Source organism: Strix uralensis, chromosome 2, assembly GCF_047716275.1.
Source record: "Strix uralensis isolate ZFMK-TIS-50842 chromosome 2, bStrUra1, whole genome shotgun sequence".
In the NCBI taxonomy this organism is placed as follows: Eukaryota; Metazoa; Chordata; class Aves; order Strigiformes; family Strigidae; genus Strix; species Strix uralensis.
Window position 1 is genome coordinate 6191728 of NC_133973.1, and position 14989 is coordinate 6206716.

General features: G+C 50.5%; 1 protein-coding gene across 1 annotated transcript; it reads right to left on the reverse strand.

The window, feature by feature from the left end:
* On the reverse strand, nucleotides 1–8975 carry TRIM45 (tripartite motif containing 45). Its single transcript, XM_074853587.1, has 6 exons — nucleotides 8602–8975; nucleotides 4529–5262; nucleotides 3423–3552; nucleotides 1445–1559; nucleotides 1101–1227; nucleotides 1–308 (listed from the first exon to the last, which is right to left on the reverse strand). The coding sequence occupies exons 1-6, from the start codon at nucleotides 8937–8939 to the stop codon at nucleotides 157–159; spliced, it is 1596 nt and encodes a 531-aa protein (XP_074709688.1). The 5' UTR covers nucleotides 8940–8975; the 3' UTR covers nucleotides 1–156.
* Between the last annotated feature and the right edge of the window lie 6014 nt (nucleotides 8976–14989).

Genomic DNA, 14989 nt, shown 5'->3' on the forward strand with positions numbered 1-14989 from the left:
TGGAATATAAGGCACAATTTTATTTTCCCTCACCCCCCTTTCTCAGTTGACACCCATCACGATGGTTTTATGCAGTGATGGCAGGGATCCTCGTGGTTTGCACTTGTGCAGCAGCCAGCAGCAATGCCCTGGGCTCACAGGAACTCACCTGGGTGCTCAGAGCACCACTGTCCTGAGCAAACTCCTCTGCCAGGTGCTGCCGGGTGGCCCACCCAAACATTCTGAGCTCTCCTTCACTTGTCCACAGCACGACCAGTGCGGGCAGCCAGGGTGACCTTTGTGTCCATGGCCACAGCCTTGGTACCCACCTGCAAGAGAAGAGGCACCATTGGCTGAACCAAAAGTGGGCTAGAAAATCCCAGTGTGTCCAAGGCTTTCAGAGAGCTCTTCAGCCCCAGGACTTATCTAAGACAGGGAGGCACGTGCTGATGAGAACACAGCTTATTCAAGGCCAAAATTGCCAGGGCTTGATAAAGAAAGGAGAACCACCAACGGGGACCTCCCCGTTCCACTCGCTGGGGAAAGCTGAAGATTTCCGTCCCCTTGCCTGTTGAGCAATGCAAGACACAGGCCTGCAGAACCCCATGCCAGCCACTGGTGGCTATGCCAGAGTGAGATACAGATCAAGCACAGAAAAAGGAAGAGGCTGATTCTATAGTAAAACATGCAAAATACACAATGACACATGCAGGTCAAGGACTGGGAAGCTGCTTGGGATTAAACAAATAAGGGAGTTGAACTCTCATCCTAAATAAGGAGTGAGGTTTCTCCATAGGAACAGGAACAGTATAGATGAAGTACTGCATAGCCTCACTGAGAAGGGCTGAAAGACAGAGCTGCCCAGCCCCATTTCCTGTGGAGTTAGGTCAGGTCTCTGTCTATGGGGTGTGCTGCAAAGACCCTTAGCATGTCCTGCTGCATTTCTCACTGCTGCAGTCCCATCCTACCAGAAGATATCTACACACAGGTTATCCCAGGCCTGGTGCATGTGCAAGGCAGGAGTTGGGCTGGAGTGTCCACTCACACCTATCTACACTAGGGAAAACCAAATGCAACAAACCTTCCTGACACCAGCAGCGTGGGGAAAGCTGAGCACCCACCTGGCATGGTCCCACCACAGGCACAGCGAGCAGCTTTCTGCCCTCCACTTGAGCAGAACGTGCAGCAGTGAAACACACCTCGGTGCTTACGGAACTTGTTTTTCACCATCAGAGTGAATGGAGAGCCCTGCAGAGGACAAGCAAGCAGAGAGGCTAATGCAGTGGATGCTATCAGATGTTGTGTCTGTGTTTTCAAAAACCAGCTGGGTGATCCTGTCAGTCACAGATCACTAAACCCAGCCTTAAACTGCTAAGTGGTAGAGGCAATTCTTAGAGAGATTTAAAGCAAGTGCTTAGAAAAGCAGGTAAAGAAGAAGCAGTGCGAGGGAAACAAGAAATGCTACCTGTACATGTTGCCCTTTCACATAGACGCAGACACCATACAAGCCTGGCTCCTCAGGGCTGTAGGAAATATGGTAGGTCCCATCGCCATTATCACACACTGTTGGCTCGACTGCACTATGAACAGAGAGAAGTCCAAGAAGTCAGCGACTGGCAGAAAATTACTCTACGTGTGAACTACTGTTTGGCCTAGATTTGTGGTCAGCTCCTTATCCTCAGCCTTGTTCAGCAGCCGTGGGTCTCAAGTGAGCCTAACAGGATGCATGAGCAATGCTCAAGCACTGAGTAGCTTTCACACACACCTGCTACCAGGAGCTGCAGTAACCATACAAAGGAAGTCACACAGAGCTAGCTGCACTGCAAGGATTTGTAGCAACCCTGAGCACTGAAAGAGCAGAAGACAACAGACAGCACACTTGCAGGTCAGATTATCCCATCAGATAAGAGCCCTCAGAAATGGGGTAAAGTCACAGCTTCAGAGAGCAGTTACCTCCAGAAGAGCCCATGAAGAAGGCAGGACCTAAATGGGGCAGGTTTGAATCCCTTCAACCGCTGTCCCAAACTCACTGACCCCAACTGTTCTCTTCAGTGCTCTGAGGAGTTCTGGGTCCCTGCTGGTGAACTCCCCCTTTCTAAAGTGAAGCTCGTTGGGTTTCACAAGGAACCCTGGTGGACAGAGCGCCAGGGAGAAAGCATCAGGTAGTTACTCAGGGACTGATTGCCTGCTTCACAGAAAGATGGAAAGAGCTTTCCACCAACAATTATCAGGCAGCTCTGCATAGAGGAAGGCAGTCTTCCTAATCCCCACTAGTTAGTCTCTTGTGCCCCACAACATGATAGTTTATAATCTTCCAAATTTGTAGGCTGTATTCCCCACCCCCCACTATTTCACATCATTTCCTGCCGTGAACTGTGTGGTGATACTTCATGCTCTTCTGCAGCTGCTGTGCCTCAACCCAAAGCCAGACAGCTTTCAGCAACGGATGTAGCAATTACCTACATGCAAGAACAAGAAATAAAGTGAACGTGGCCACAGCAACCTCTAGCTCACCAAGCAACATCCACGTAACCCTCATGTGCCCACCTTCCTACAGGGTACATGCACCCAAGAAAGGAAGGTACATTGGAACAACATTCTTGAACAACGAGGCTCTACTGACAAGCATCTTCTGTAGGCCTTGTCAATGCTCCCCCGTAGCAAGGAGTTTTAGCATCCTGTCTCTTTTTTCTTTGGGTCATCCTACCAACAGCATTCCTGGAACAAGTTATGCCATCACCTTCCTCCAGCTACATTGTATGTAGCGTAAAACAGAATTTTTTCTTAAGAACCAGTTGGTTTTGCGTTTGTGCCTGGCTCCTTTATAGTACCAAGTGCAGCCTGGAAACAGTTACAAAATAATTTTTTCTGGTTGGTCATTTTCATTGTAGAAACACTTACTAGCTCAAGTGTGGGCTTCCCTGCCTTTGCTAGAAAACCTCCAAACATGTTAAAGTGCTCCACACCTGCAACTACAGGAGAAAGCACGATGAAGTGCCGACACAGATTCTTTCTCCAGAACATGCACTAGGCACTTCCATCAACTGTCAGAGGCTCCTGAGCTTGGAGCACTGTCTGTCTGACCTGGGACAGTCACTCTGCAGTTGCCAGGTTTTATTCTCATTAGGTGTGAAGCAGAAGCAGAAGCCCTGGGTTATCTACTGGTAGGGGTAGGAAGCAGCAACAGCTTGTTCTGACAATATCTAACACCCGCTGAGAGTTCAATCCTTTCAGAAGACCCAAATCACTCAAAGACTCAATACAAATCTAAGCCAACACTGTCAAGCTCCACAACCAGTAGGAAGCACTGTGGAAGAGTAGTGCCTTTTCCCCTACAGATTCTGACCTACATCCTCCCACCTGCCCAAAGGAGGAGGGAGCCAGGGTGAGAGAGGCAGAAAGGCAAACCCAGTGACCAGGGAGTTCTCAGGTGAGGTACCCACCAGTCCTTCTTGTCCTTGTGGGTGATGGTGACCCGCACAGCCTCCCCTCCTTGCCGCATCCGCTCCCCCGTGGTGTCATTGCAAAGCAGGCTAAAGCCAGTCAGCTGGTTCTGACGGGCGCTCTGAAGATCTGTAAGGCAGAGAAACAGGACCAGGAAGGATTCACACCCGCCACAATTGCCACCTCTCACCTATTTTACAGCGTTGCAGTCCCACCAGAGCACAAGCCAGGACTCTGCTGCTGGGGTGGGTGTACAGCTCCCTCCACCCACAGGGAAAAGTTATCTCTGGGGACCGAGAGAGCGTGCTGGGAGATGTTGGGCAGGCTCCCAGAGGTCTGTATGGACCAGAGTGGCCTTCCTGCCTGCCCCTCTCAGCCCAACAGGCACCTTCCCTAGCAGCCTCAAGGTGTACCATGCAACCAGGATGGAAGAGGAGCGGCCCCGCCGCGGAGCTGGAGCCCCAGAGACGTCAGCACTTACAGCTTGGCATGGAAAGGAGCTGATGGGCCCTGGGTCTGTCTCATCTGCCCTGCACAGGCCATTACTGACCAGAGGTGGCCACGCTTTGTGGGCTGGTCTGAATATTATCTATTTGCTGGCCCAGCTCCAAGTCCTTAGTAAGCAAATATCCATGAAACCATCAATGCCAGTTATTCCCACGGCAATCTCAGCAGGAGCTGTAAGGGGAATGAACCTGCTCGCTCAGTCACAGAGGGGATCTGTCTGGGCCCATGCTGCAGAACAGCTGGGGCCAGTGGGAGAGCAGCACGTCCTGCCACGGCAGGAGCCATTCCCATCCCCTGAGCAAGCTGTGGTCTTCGGCCTGAGGGTCGCTCTCCTCACCCCTCAGCCCCATGCTGCGGAGGGCAGTTCCAGTACGCCCGGTACATCTGGATGGGGAGACCTCTCTGGGTCCCTGCTCAGCACAGCTGCCGTAGGCCCTCAGCGAGCAATGCAACCTCTGGCAGGGCTCTACCTCTGCCTCTAGTCGATGCCTGGACGGCAGGGAGCCAACAGTGCCTTCAGCATGTGGGTACAGAGAACGGAGAGGTGACTGCAGGGAGCGGCGTATTCCCATTTAGCTGTTGTACGGCACCACATTACCTTCCCCGTGCAGGGTGCATCTGGCTGGATCGACCACTTTATTGAGAATGGCCCCAAAAACTTCATAGCCGCAACACTGCCCTGCCCTCTCCTGGGGAGAGAACCGGATCCCGTCATCCACGCTGGGGTGGATGTCATAAGCAACACTGTTGAGCTTTGCCAGGCGGCTCGCCACCACCCCTTTGGTGATGAGGATCTCCAGGTCTGAGCCACTCATCAGCAAGTGCTCCGTGAACTCCACGCCTGTCCTCATGTCCAGCAGGAGCTGCTGCAGCTGGGCCTTCTGCAAGTGCAGCAGGTTTTCCTTCTGCACCTTCAAGGCCTCCAGCTGCTTCAGCAGCCGGTCCCGGTGCTCTTCAATCGCTTTCACATACCCACTGGCAAAGAGACAGATCTCTGTGGCCACATCCTCTGCGTGACTGCGGACGGCACTGCCCATGTCATCAATCTGGCCCAGCACATCCTCTAAGATGCCCATGTGCTGCTGGGTGTCTTTCAGCAGCTCCCGCAGGGCATTCCCATGCCTGTGGATGACGTTGCTGGTGAAGTCATACGGGTGCTGCCGGTGTCTGTCTGCAACGCAATCCTGGCACACGGGCTGGTCACACTGCTCGCAGAACAGCCTGAGCTCCTCTGTGGGATGGGAAGGGCAGAAGAGAGGCTTCCCGGCCTGGCTGCAATCCTCGGTGTTCTCCAGCTCCACCACAGCATGAGAGGCCGTCTTCTTCTGTCTCCTAGAAGGGAGCAATCACACATCACTTTAGGCATGTTGGATATGAAATGCAAACATCCGAGACCCCTTGCGAATGCCAGTCTGTACAGACTGCAAGGCACAGTGTGCACCACTCCTGTCTCCATGGAAATCCACTCTGGACTTGCAGCCTCCTGAGGACAAGGCTCCACACAAAAGAGGACATTAGAGGCTGCTCTCAGGCTCCCTGCATGTGGTCAGTGCTATTTTCAGACACAAGAAGCATGTGCCCCACCACGGCCACACACAGAGCGGGGAACAGGCTGTCAGGCTGCCAGAAGCCCCTTCACGGAGCCTGACAGAGGTGTGATAGTTGCAACTACCCCCAGAGCCCGCTGTGACAGGCAGCGGGAAGGCAGCGAGCCCTACAAAGGGAGAGCTGGCAGGAGGTGTCTCAAAACAGAATCGCTCACCAACGGTTGCTTCTGGAGAGGAACACGAGGTGCCAGGCCCCTCAGCCATCAGCCCGGTGATTTTCACCGACTTTAAATTTGCTGAGGCAAATGAGCTCTAATACCTGTTAGGGGAAAATATAGTTCAGGTCACTACCAGATGAGAGTCTGTAGTAAAATATTTAATATTCCAAAAGTCAAACTCCATTTCCTTCTGGCTGCCAGGGTAGGTCCTGCTCAGAGGATACCAAGGATGGGACACAAAGAACCTGTTATGACCCAGATGTCCACCATGTCACAGGGCAGCACTAGAATATTTCCGATTTATGTTATTTTGAAGCAGGATGTAAAAGCCTCCTCTCCCTCCTTTTCTCCTGCACTAATGAATTCTGGCAGTTGCGATGGGAGCTCCAAGCCATAAGCAAAGAAATCCTCCGAGGACCAAGCTCTATAGAGTTGCTCTGGCAACACAAAGCAACCTCATCACAGGGCAGTATGCGGCTCTTACACTACTCCTTTCACTTCCCACTAACCTCCCTTGGGTCCAGCACATTTTCAAAGCCTTCTGCGTAACACCCTTCAAATTCACACTTCCCTGATTTCAGCCTAAGACCTCTCTCACTTATTCGAAGGAGCACAACAGTGGCACCCAGATCCTTAAAAGACTTCCCTACACACCAGAAAACCATTTCAAAATGGGTTTCCTTGGTCCATGTTCTGCTCTGCCCATCAATTAAATCAGGTGCAAGTCTGCAGATGCTAGTGGGGTGAAAAAATTATATCAGTAAATAACGTAGGGAACAGGTCATCGGGACAAATTTTCTACTGCTTTATACCTCTGCAGTTATTTCTGTCAGTGCAGCATTCAAGGTCTCAGTTTATCACTCTTCAGCAGCTTGCATGGGGTATGAGGCATTAGCTAATCAGAATGGTATGCTGAGAATTACAGCCCCAAGTGGATAGGTAACTAAGAGTCTAAGCCATTTTGCCACAGGCACCAGTATCTGCAGGGGGGCAGGACAGTGAGGAATATGCCTCTATTCTTTCTGGGGAAAGAATTTGTTAATCAAGCGGAAAGGAGCAGCAAACATGGAGGGAACGGGCTGAGCTGATTAACCCAGACTAAGAGGCTTCCCTGACTACTATTATTGGGTGTTTTTCTGACCCTGCCTGTCACCTCTTTGCTTCAGAAGGCCGTTCGGACTTCCTATCACCCTTCTTTCATGGTGCTGCCTGTCCTCTGCCCTGCTCACTGGCCACTGAAGCTGCCTCCTCTTCAGCTCCTACCTGTCTTGCAGTCACCTCTTCCTGCCTTACTGACATGATCCTCTCCGAGGTACGCAGCTCTCCTCTGCTGTCACTTCTTAAAATTTTCATGTATTCCAACAGAACTAAACCTGGCAACACCAGGCACACTGCAAAGCAACAGGCTCCCAGCCTCACAGAAATGCTGAAAATGCACATAAGATACATAGCTACAACAATTAACAGGCAAGTGCACAGGTCGATCATCAGGAGGTAGCAACCACAGCAGGCAGGCTCGTGTCAGGACTTCCACTTATCTCCTCTTAAGGGCGCCTTCGCACGTACACACAGTAAATGTCTCTGGAGGTGGAGAGGGTAGCAGAAAACTTCCCCATTTTCCCTTGGGAGCTGTGCCTTCTCCAAAGCGGGACAGCATAACACACAGTCATCTAGGTCACAGAATCACCTAGGTTGGAAAAGACCTTGAAGATCCTCCAGTCCAACCATTAACCTCACACTGACCGTTCTCAACTCCACCAGATCCCTCGGCGCTGGGTCAACCCAACTCTTCAACCCCTCCAGGGATGGGGACTCCACCACTGCCCTGGGCAGCCCATTCCAACGCCCAACAACACCTTCTGCAAAGAAATACTTCCTAAGAGTCAGTCTAACCCTGCCCTGGCGCAGCTTGAGGCCATTCCCTCTTGTCCTGGTGCTTGTTCCTTGGCTCAAGAGACTCATCCCCCCTCACTGCACCCTCCTTTCAGGGAGTTGTAGAGGGCCATGAGGTCTCCCCTCAGCCTCCTCTTCTCCAGACTAAACCCCCCCAGTTCCCTCAGCCGCTCCCCATCAGACCTGTGCTCCAGACCCTGCACCAGCTTCGTTGCCCTTCTCTGGACACGCTCGAGTCATTCAATGGCCTTTTTGGAGTGAGGGGCCCAAAACTGAACCCAGTCATCGAGGTGCGGCCTCACCAGTGCCGAGTCCAGGGGTAAGATCCCTTCCCTGTCCAATATGCGGACAATCACGAGGTTTTGAAGCTTGGTCAAGCAAGACTTTGAGCGATAAGAAGTTCATCAAGAACAAGCTTTGATCTCCAAACCCTAGAAAATAAGCTGAACATCCTGGACCATCAAGAGAATGTCTGGGATTGCATTGAAGATGAGTTATTTGACAACCTGACAAAGCAACTCTTCCATTAATTAATTTGGCCATGAAACTAACTTCTGAATGTCCTGAAAGTGAACTACCTGCATTATCATACTGAGAAACACACCCACAGGTCAAAAAGACCCCGGCCCAGGTTAAGACCCTTCCCCTGAGCATGCACAGTAGTAGAAGCATTATGTGAGCTGGATTGTAACTGTATGTTAATCACTAACCAACCAGTATCTAACAGGCGTGTTTGGACAAGTACAAACCCCCGATTTTTGTGTATAAAAGGAGCATGGAAATCTGCTGTTGTGGTGCTTGGTTTGTGGAAAAGCCCGCCGAGCACCCAGGCCTGAATAAATACAGCATCTCTCCTCAGCGTGTTAAGATTGGGTTAGTGCACGTCGGCACGGACCCGCTTTTCGGGTGACCCCCACCCACCCGCTGCACCCCAGGGAGGCGGGGAGGCCGCCCCACGCACCCCGTGACGAGGTGGCCCCGCCCGGGCCGGGCCTCGCCGCGCTCTCCCTCACCTGTGGGCCTGGCAGCAGAAGAGGCAGAGCTGGGCCCCGCAGGTCCGGCAGCGCCTCACGGCCGCCCCCTCGGCGCAGAGATCGCACCCCCCCGCCGCCGCCGTCCCGCCGCGACTCCGCGCCAGGTAGTCGGGGATGAGGTGGCCGAGGCCGCCGGGCGGTAACGCCACCTCGGCGTCGCACAGCGGGCAGAGGACGCTGAAGGGAGCGGCCGGGCCCGGCTCCCCCCGCGGGCCCAGCCGGCGCAGGCAGCGCGCGCAGAGCGAGTGCAGGCAGGGCAGCAGCCGCGGCGACACGCAGGGCTCGGCGCAGCCCGGGCAGCGCGGCCCGGACGACATGCCGGCAGGGACGGGCAGGGCTGCCCGCTCGGCGGAGGCGGCTCCCCCGGCAGCCCGCCCCGGCCGGTAACGGCCCGCTGCGCGCCGCCCCCCTCGCGCCCCCGCCCCGCGGTGGGCTCCTGGCGTTGCTCGGGGCGACCGCAGTTGAGGTTGGGGGGGTGTGTGTGGGGGGGGTGTGTCTCGTACCCCAACTGCTGCCCGCCCCGGGGAGAGGCACCCGGTGTGAGGGGCGCCGCTGCGGCCGGGGGACCCCGCTGCCTCCGCCGGGGGTGCTCCTCGACAGGAGAAGGCCCAACAGCCCGCTTCAGCCTTGTCCTGCTCGCCAAGGTGTCACCCGAAAAGCGGGTCCGTGCCCGACGTGCACTAACCCAATCTTAACACACTGAGGAGAGATGCTGTATTTATTCAGGCCTGGGTGCTCGGCGGGCTTTTCCACAAACCAAGCACCACAACAGCAGGTTTCCATGCTCCTTTTATACACAAAAATCGGGGGTTTGTACTTGTCCAAACACACCTATTAGATACTGGTCGGTTAGTGATTAACATACAGTTACAGTCCAGCTCACATAATGCTTCTACTACTGTGCATGCTCAGGGGAAGGGTCTTAACCTGGGCTGGGGTCTTTTTGACCTGTGGGTGTGTTTCTCAGTATGATAATGCAGGTAGTTCACTTTCAGGACATTCAGAAGTTAGTTTCATGGCCAAATTAATTAATGGAAGAGTTGCTTTGTCAGGTTGTCAAATAACTCATCTTCAATGCAATCCCAGACATTCTCTTTATGGTCCAGGATGTTCAGCTTATTTTCTAGGGTTTGGAGATCAAAGTCTATTCTTGATGAGTTTCTTCTCGTTAATCAAGGTCATCTTGACCACGCTTCAAAGTCTTGCTTGACCAAGCTTCAAAACCTTGTGATTGTCCCCATATGTGCAGTACCTATAGCTACTAGCAGTTATTAACCACAGCTACTAGCAAACATGAAGTGTACTCTATCCAAGGCACTGAAGAGCCTGTCCCACTGTTTGCCTCCTCTGACACCTCCTGTGTTTTCTGAGCCAGTTCTCTGGGAAATGGCCCCCTTCCCCACTCCACCCTGGGTAGATTTTGTGTTTCCAGTTCTTCCAGCTCAAAACTTCGAGGTTCACCACCTGACTGAGCCTGCTCTGCAGGCAGCCTCTCACTGGCCTTTGCAATCCACCTTTGCAGACCCTTTGCTCTCTGACAGTTGCCTTCAGGCATTCGTCGTTTTTCCTTCTGATCACCAGTGAACTTGCTGAACAGCCGAGGAGCGGTATCCATGAAACTTGAATAGAAACAGTGCAACACAGCCAGGCTTCCTCGTGGCTGCTCGCGGAGATTGGCTGATCACTGTATTGATTCCCTTCACCTGGGAATTGCAAATATTGTAGAAGGCGAGCTTTAAAATCAGAATGTCATTGAAGTCCTCCATGAAGCTCCTTGGACTTTGATGGTATCTACATGATTGCTTTTATCAGTCTGATCTGTAAGCTCCTCAAATAATTAAATCGGAATTTTTTTTTTAAAGAAAGCTCTTTTCTATACAACCATGTTGACAAGCACTAATGATACTCATGTAATGTGCTGCATTTGTCACCAAAATGGGATAAAAGAACTTATCGAATGTGATGTAGGTAAGCAGACACTCCTTTATTAATGGCTGGGTGCGTAGGGGAGTCGTCTCACCAACAATGCACACCTAACTCATGTAGCATGCTGATTATATAGGATGCAGTAATACATATTCATCAAGTTCTCATACATAATCATGATGATTCCCATAACTCATTTTCTTATTCCCACCTCTTTCCGGTCACGCACACTTGAGTCCTGAAATGAGTCAGGGGGCTGCTTCTGCAACCACCACAGACTACTGACCTAAAAGAAAGACCCTCCAGTGCCTTTGACTCAAGGACTTTGGCTCACATTGTGATTTTAACATGCTTCGAGGCCCTTTTACAATGCAGCTTTTAGAACACCTGGTTTGCAGGGCAATAAATTCTCCTTACTCAACAGTCTAACAATGGTACCTCATCTAGCAGCATAACTGGTTGTATGGTTACTTTAAACTGAATACAGTGTCTCTGTGACTACTTAAAACATTACACCACTGTCTTTTATAAAAACTGATATTCCTGTGAAATTCCATTTAATTGATTAGTCCTAATTGAGTGCCCCCTCAGTAAGTTTGCAGACGACACCAAGTTGGGTGGGAGTGTTGATCTGCTCGAGGGTAGGGAGGCTCTGCAGAGAGACCTGGACAAGCTGGAGCGATGGGCTGAGGCCAGCTGGAGGAGTTTCACTAAGGCCAAATGCCGGGTGCTGCACTTGGGCCACAACAACCCCCAGCAGCGCTACAGGCTTGGGGAGGAGTGGCTGGAGAGCTGCCAGTCAGAGAGGGACCTGGGGGTGTTGATTGACAGCCGGCTGAACAGGAGCCAGCAGTGTGCCCAGGTGGCCAAGAAGGCCAATGGCATCCTGGCTTGTATCAGCAATAGCGTGGCCAGCAGGGACAGGGAAGGGATCTTACCCCTGGACTTGGCACTGGTGAGGCCGCACCTCAATTACTGGGTTCAGTTTTGGGCCCCTCACTCCAAAAAGGACATTGAGTGACTCGAGCGTGTCCAGAGAAGGGCAACGGAGCTGGTGCAGGGTCTGGAGCACAGGTCTGATGGGGAGCGGCTGAGGGAACTGGGGGGGTTTAGTCTGGAGAAGAGGAGGCTGAGGGGAGACCTCATGGCCCTCTACAACTCCCTGAAAAGAGGGTGCAGAGAGCTGGGGATGAGTCTCTTTAACTAAGTAATAAGTGATAGGACAAGAGGTAATGACCTCAAGTTGCACCAGGGAAGGTTTAGACTAGATGTCAGGAAGTATTTCTTTACAGAACGGGTAGTCAGGCGTTGGAATGGGCTGCCCAGGGCAGTGGTGGAGTCCCCATCCCTGGAGGTGTTCAAGAGGTGGGTTGACATAGCACTTAGGGGTATGGTGTAGTTGGGATCTGTCAGTGTGAGGTTAACGGTTGGACTAGATGATGTTCAAGGTCCCTTCCAACCTAGATGATTCTGTGAAATTCTGTAATCATTCCTTATCAAATCTCCACAAATCATCAACTCAAATTAATAACAAATCAGTGACAATCAGTAACACATTCAGTCCTCAATGACTGAACATTGTACCAGCGTCTCCATTAGTTTGCCTAGGACTGTGGCTATCTTATCTGTCCTGTCCTGCTGGCCCTTTTGAATACCAATGTGACATGAACACCATTTGAGACTTCTGGATTTTAAGTTCCCTAAGTTGTATTAAAAATCAACAAGCAAGGGAGAAAACCAGTCAGGTTTTTCTAGGACTGCTGAGTGTAAATTATCTAAACCTATTGATCTGTAAATATGTAATCTGTAACAGATGTTAACATCCCTCTAACGCATAACAGCTTGACAAAGATTTCATCTTCTTTGTGCGATACACTCAAACATTTCTGTGTCTTTTATGTAGTAACATGAGATCAAGGTTTTAGGTCATGATCAAGTGTTTACAACCTTGAAGCCGATCAAAAAAGAAAGATGTTCTAGCAGCCTCCTTCGGATTAACTACTAGTGAGTGAAGTGGTTGCTGCGGAGGTTAGAGAGGATAAAAGTTGCAGTAATTGTGAGACAAGATGACTTGATAACGATATTAGACATTGTGGCAGAGAGGAAAGACTGGTTCTTTTAATCATGCTGGTGGAAGGAATCGCAAATGACAGTGTAGGCGTGGGTGTGGGAAGAAAACGGGAGAACTGTAAGGTCGCCCTTGCTACCTAGAGAACGGCAGCCTCTTCCATCGCTGTAGAGAGATGGTGAAATAAGACGTGGCTGGCAATTGCAGAGGAAATCTGAGGTTCCACCCCAGCTGATCTGATCTGATCATCTGTCCTGAGGCTGATCAGGTTGGACCACAGGACGGATCACTGCTGAGTAATGTATCCGTGAGTCATCAGCACGCAGCAGTAGCAACCTCCGGGTGACTAGAGGAAGTCACAGTGAAATGGGCTGGAGAGAATGGTCACGAGAGTCCCGTGAAACTTAGAGAAAGAAACAAGAAGCAGAAATGCCGAAAAAAAGTATGCTAACCCAGTCGCCTGCAAAACGGGGAGCTGCATTAGTTCAAACTCGTGCTTCAGTTTTTGGCTACTTTCCCCATAATATTGCTTTCTTAGTGTCAGTGGTGGAAGCTCCTGCGCCATCAAGTCCTAAATTGTGGAAGGCAACTCAATGGACATGTATGCTGGCACCTTCTGAATATCTTCAAGAAACACACTGAGCTGCAATGCACTGCAAGAATTGGATTGGGAGGCCCTCTCCCATCTCGGATTATTCAGTTTGCTTTGTAACTGGACAAAATAAAGGATGAAAAAAAGAACATGTTAACTTACAAACACCAATGGGCAATAAAGGAACATAGTTACAAAAAACTAAACATTGAAAAGGCGTCATTAAAATTACACTAAGCAATAATGTTTTCCTTTTGCTGCATTTCACGAGAGTTGATGGATGTAATTATCCTCATTTGACCCAAGATTTATTTGAAATGGAGTCCCCTTCAAACTAGTTTTCCTGCTCCTATTGTTAAACACGTCTATCAGAGCCTCTCAGAGTGCTTGCTCGGGGTGACCTGTCCTCTCCCTGCCACACTTTCCCTGCCAGCTCCTTCCTCTTTTTCCTGTTTATCTGCTTCTCGTTTCCTACCAGTAAGCACTGGATCATCACACAGAGACATGGAAGACTGGGTGGTTTCCTTCCCCCTTCCCTTCAAGACTCTTGACTAGTATTTCTATTGTTTGCTAATTAGCCCATTCTGGGGAGAGCTTTATGCTGTTTTCCTGCTTATATTTTTCCAAAGAAATATTGGTAAAACTTTTTATATCACATACCAAAAAATCTTTAAAGCATAATTTCCTTCCTAGACTCTTGAAGAGTAGTGTGGATATAAACTATTCATTATATTTGAAATGGGATGCCTCATGCTTCCCTTACCCTACTTTCTCTTAATTTTAGAGAGCTGTTTCTGGATAAGAAATGACCTGAAAAGGTGGTGAAGCCAAAGTCATTAGTGAACAGGACAGAAAGGAGCAGGCCTGCAATCTCTGGGCTTGCAGAAAAGTCCAAGATGACTGATGATAAAAAAGAAGCTCTGAAAAACATTCAGAAAAAAATCATTAGAGATCTTGTTGACAGAAAATGGAGAACCTGTCTAAGTGCCACGGCCTGGGTTAACGGCAGCCAGAGGAAGGTGGAAAATGGCTTATTTGGTGAGTTTACAAAGAAAAGAGAAGTGGAACAGACAGTTGGCTGCTTTCCAGTTGACTAGCAAGTCTAGTTTTACTGTGGATTTGTCAGCCCTGGGAGCTACTGTGTTTCAGAGACTTCTCTCAACAAGGCAGAGTCACCAGGCTGCCCTTCTGGGAGTACTTGACGCATCATTAATTGTTTCCATGCAAACTGGTTTGTGTTGTCTATTACTCTTCCCGTTTATATCAGCCTCACCTGGACAATCCAACAAAGGACTTAGAAACGTCTCCCAACCTAGGCAGAATCTCTTCCTCATTCAGCTAAACATGCATTTAAAATTATGTGGCATTTGACTGGTGAGAGGAGGATTTCCGTACTGTTCTTTTGGCTTCTGGTCCAAGAGTCCATTGTTATCAGTCTATTTACCGCTGCGCGGTGTGGTTGTGAGGATAGGTGGGACGAAGGGTTGCAGGCTTAGGCAGAACAGGCATAGTCACACCTACGAGTGAAGTCACCTCTCCTTCCTTACGCCAGTGCTCACCCAGACCTGCCTCTCAGCACAAGGTGTGAAGCAAGTTTAGATCTGGTAACAGGCTCATAGTTGGGTATCAAGTATAATCACAGAATCATCCAGGTTGGAAAAGACCTTGAAGATCCTCCAGTCCAACCATTAACCTCACACTGACCGTTCTCAACTCCACCAGATCCCTCAGCGCTGGGTCAACCCGACTCTTCAACCCCTCCAGGGATCGGGACTCCACCC

Coding starts and splice junctions, on each gene's coding strand:
- TRIM45 (XM_074853587.1), bottom strand. CDS start 8,939: ATGTCGTCCGGGCCGCGCTGCCCGGGCTGCGCCGAGCCCTGCGTGTCG. Junction 5,263..8,601: donor TTCTGCTGCCAGGCCCACAG/GTGAGGGAGAGC, acceptor GCTCCCTTCTAG/GAGACAGAAGAAGACGGCCT. Junction 3,553..4,528: donor ATGCACCCTGCACGGGGAAG/GTAATGTGGTGC, acceptor TCTGCCTTACAG/ATCTTCAGAGCGCCCGTCAG.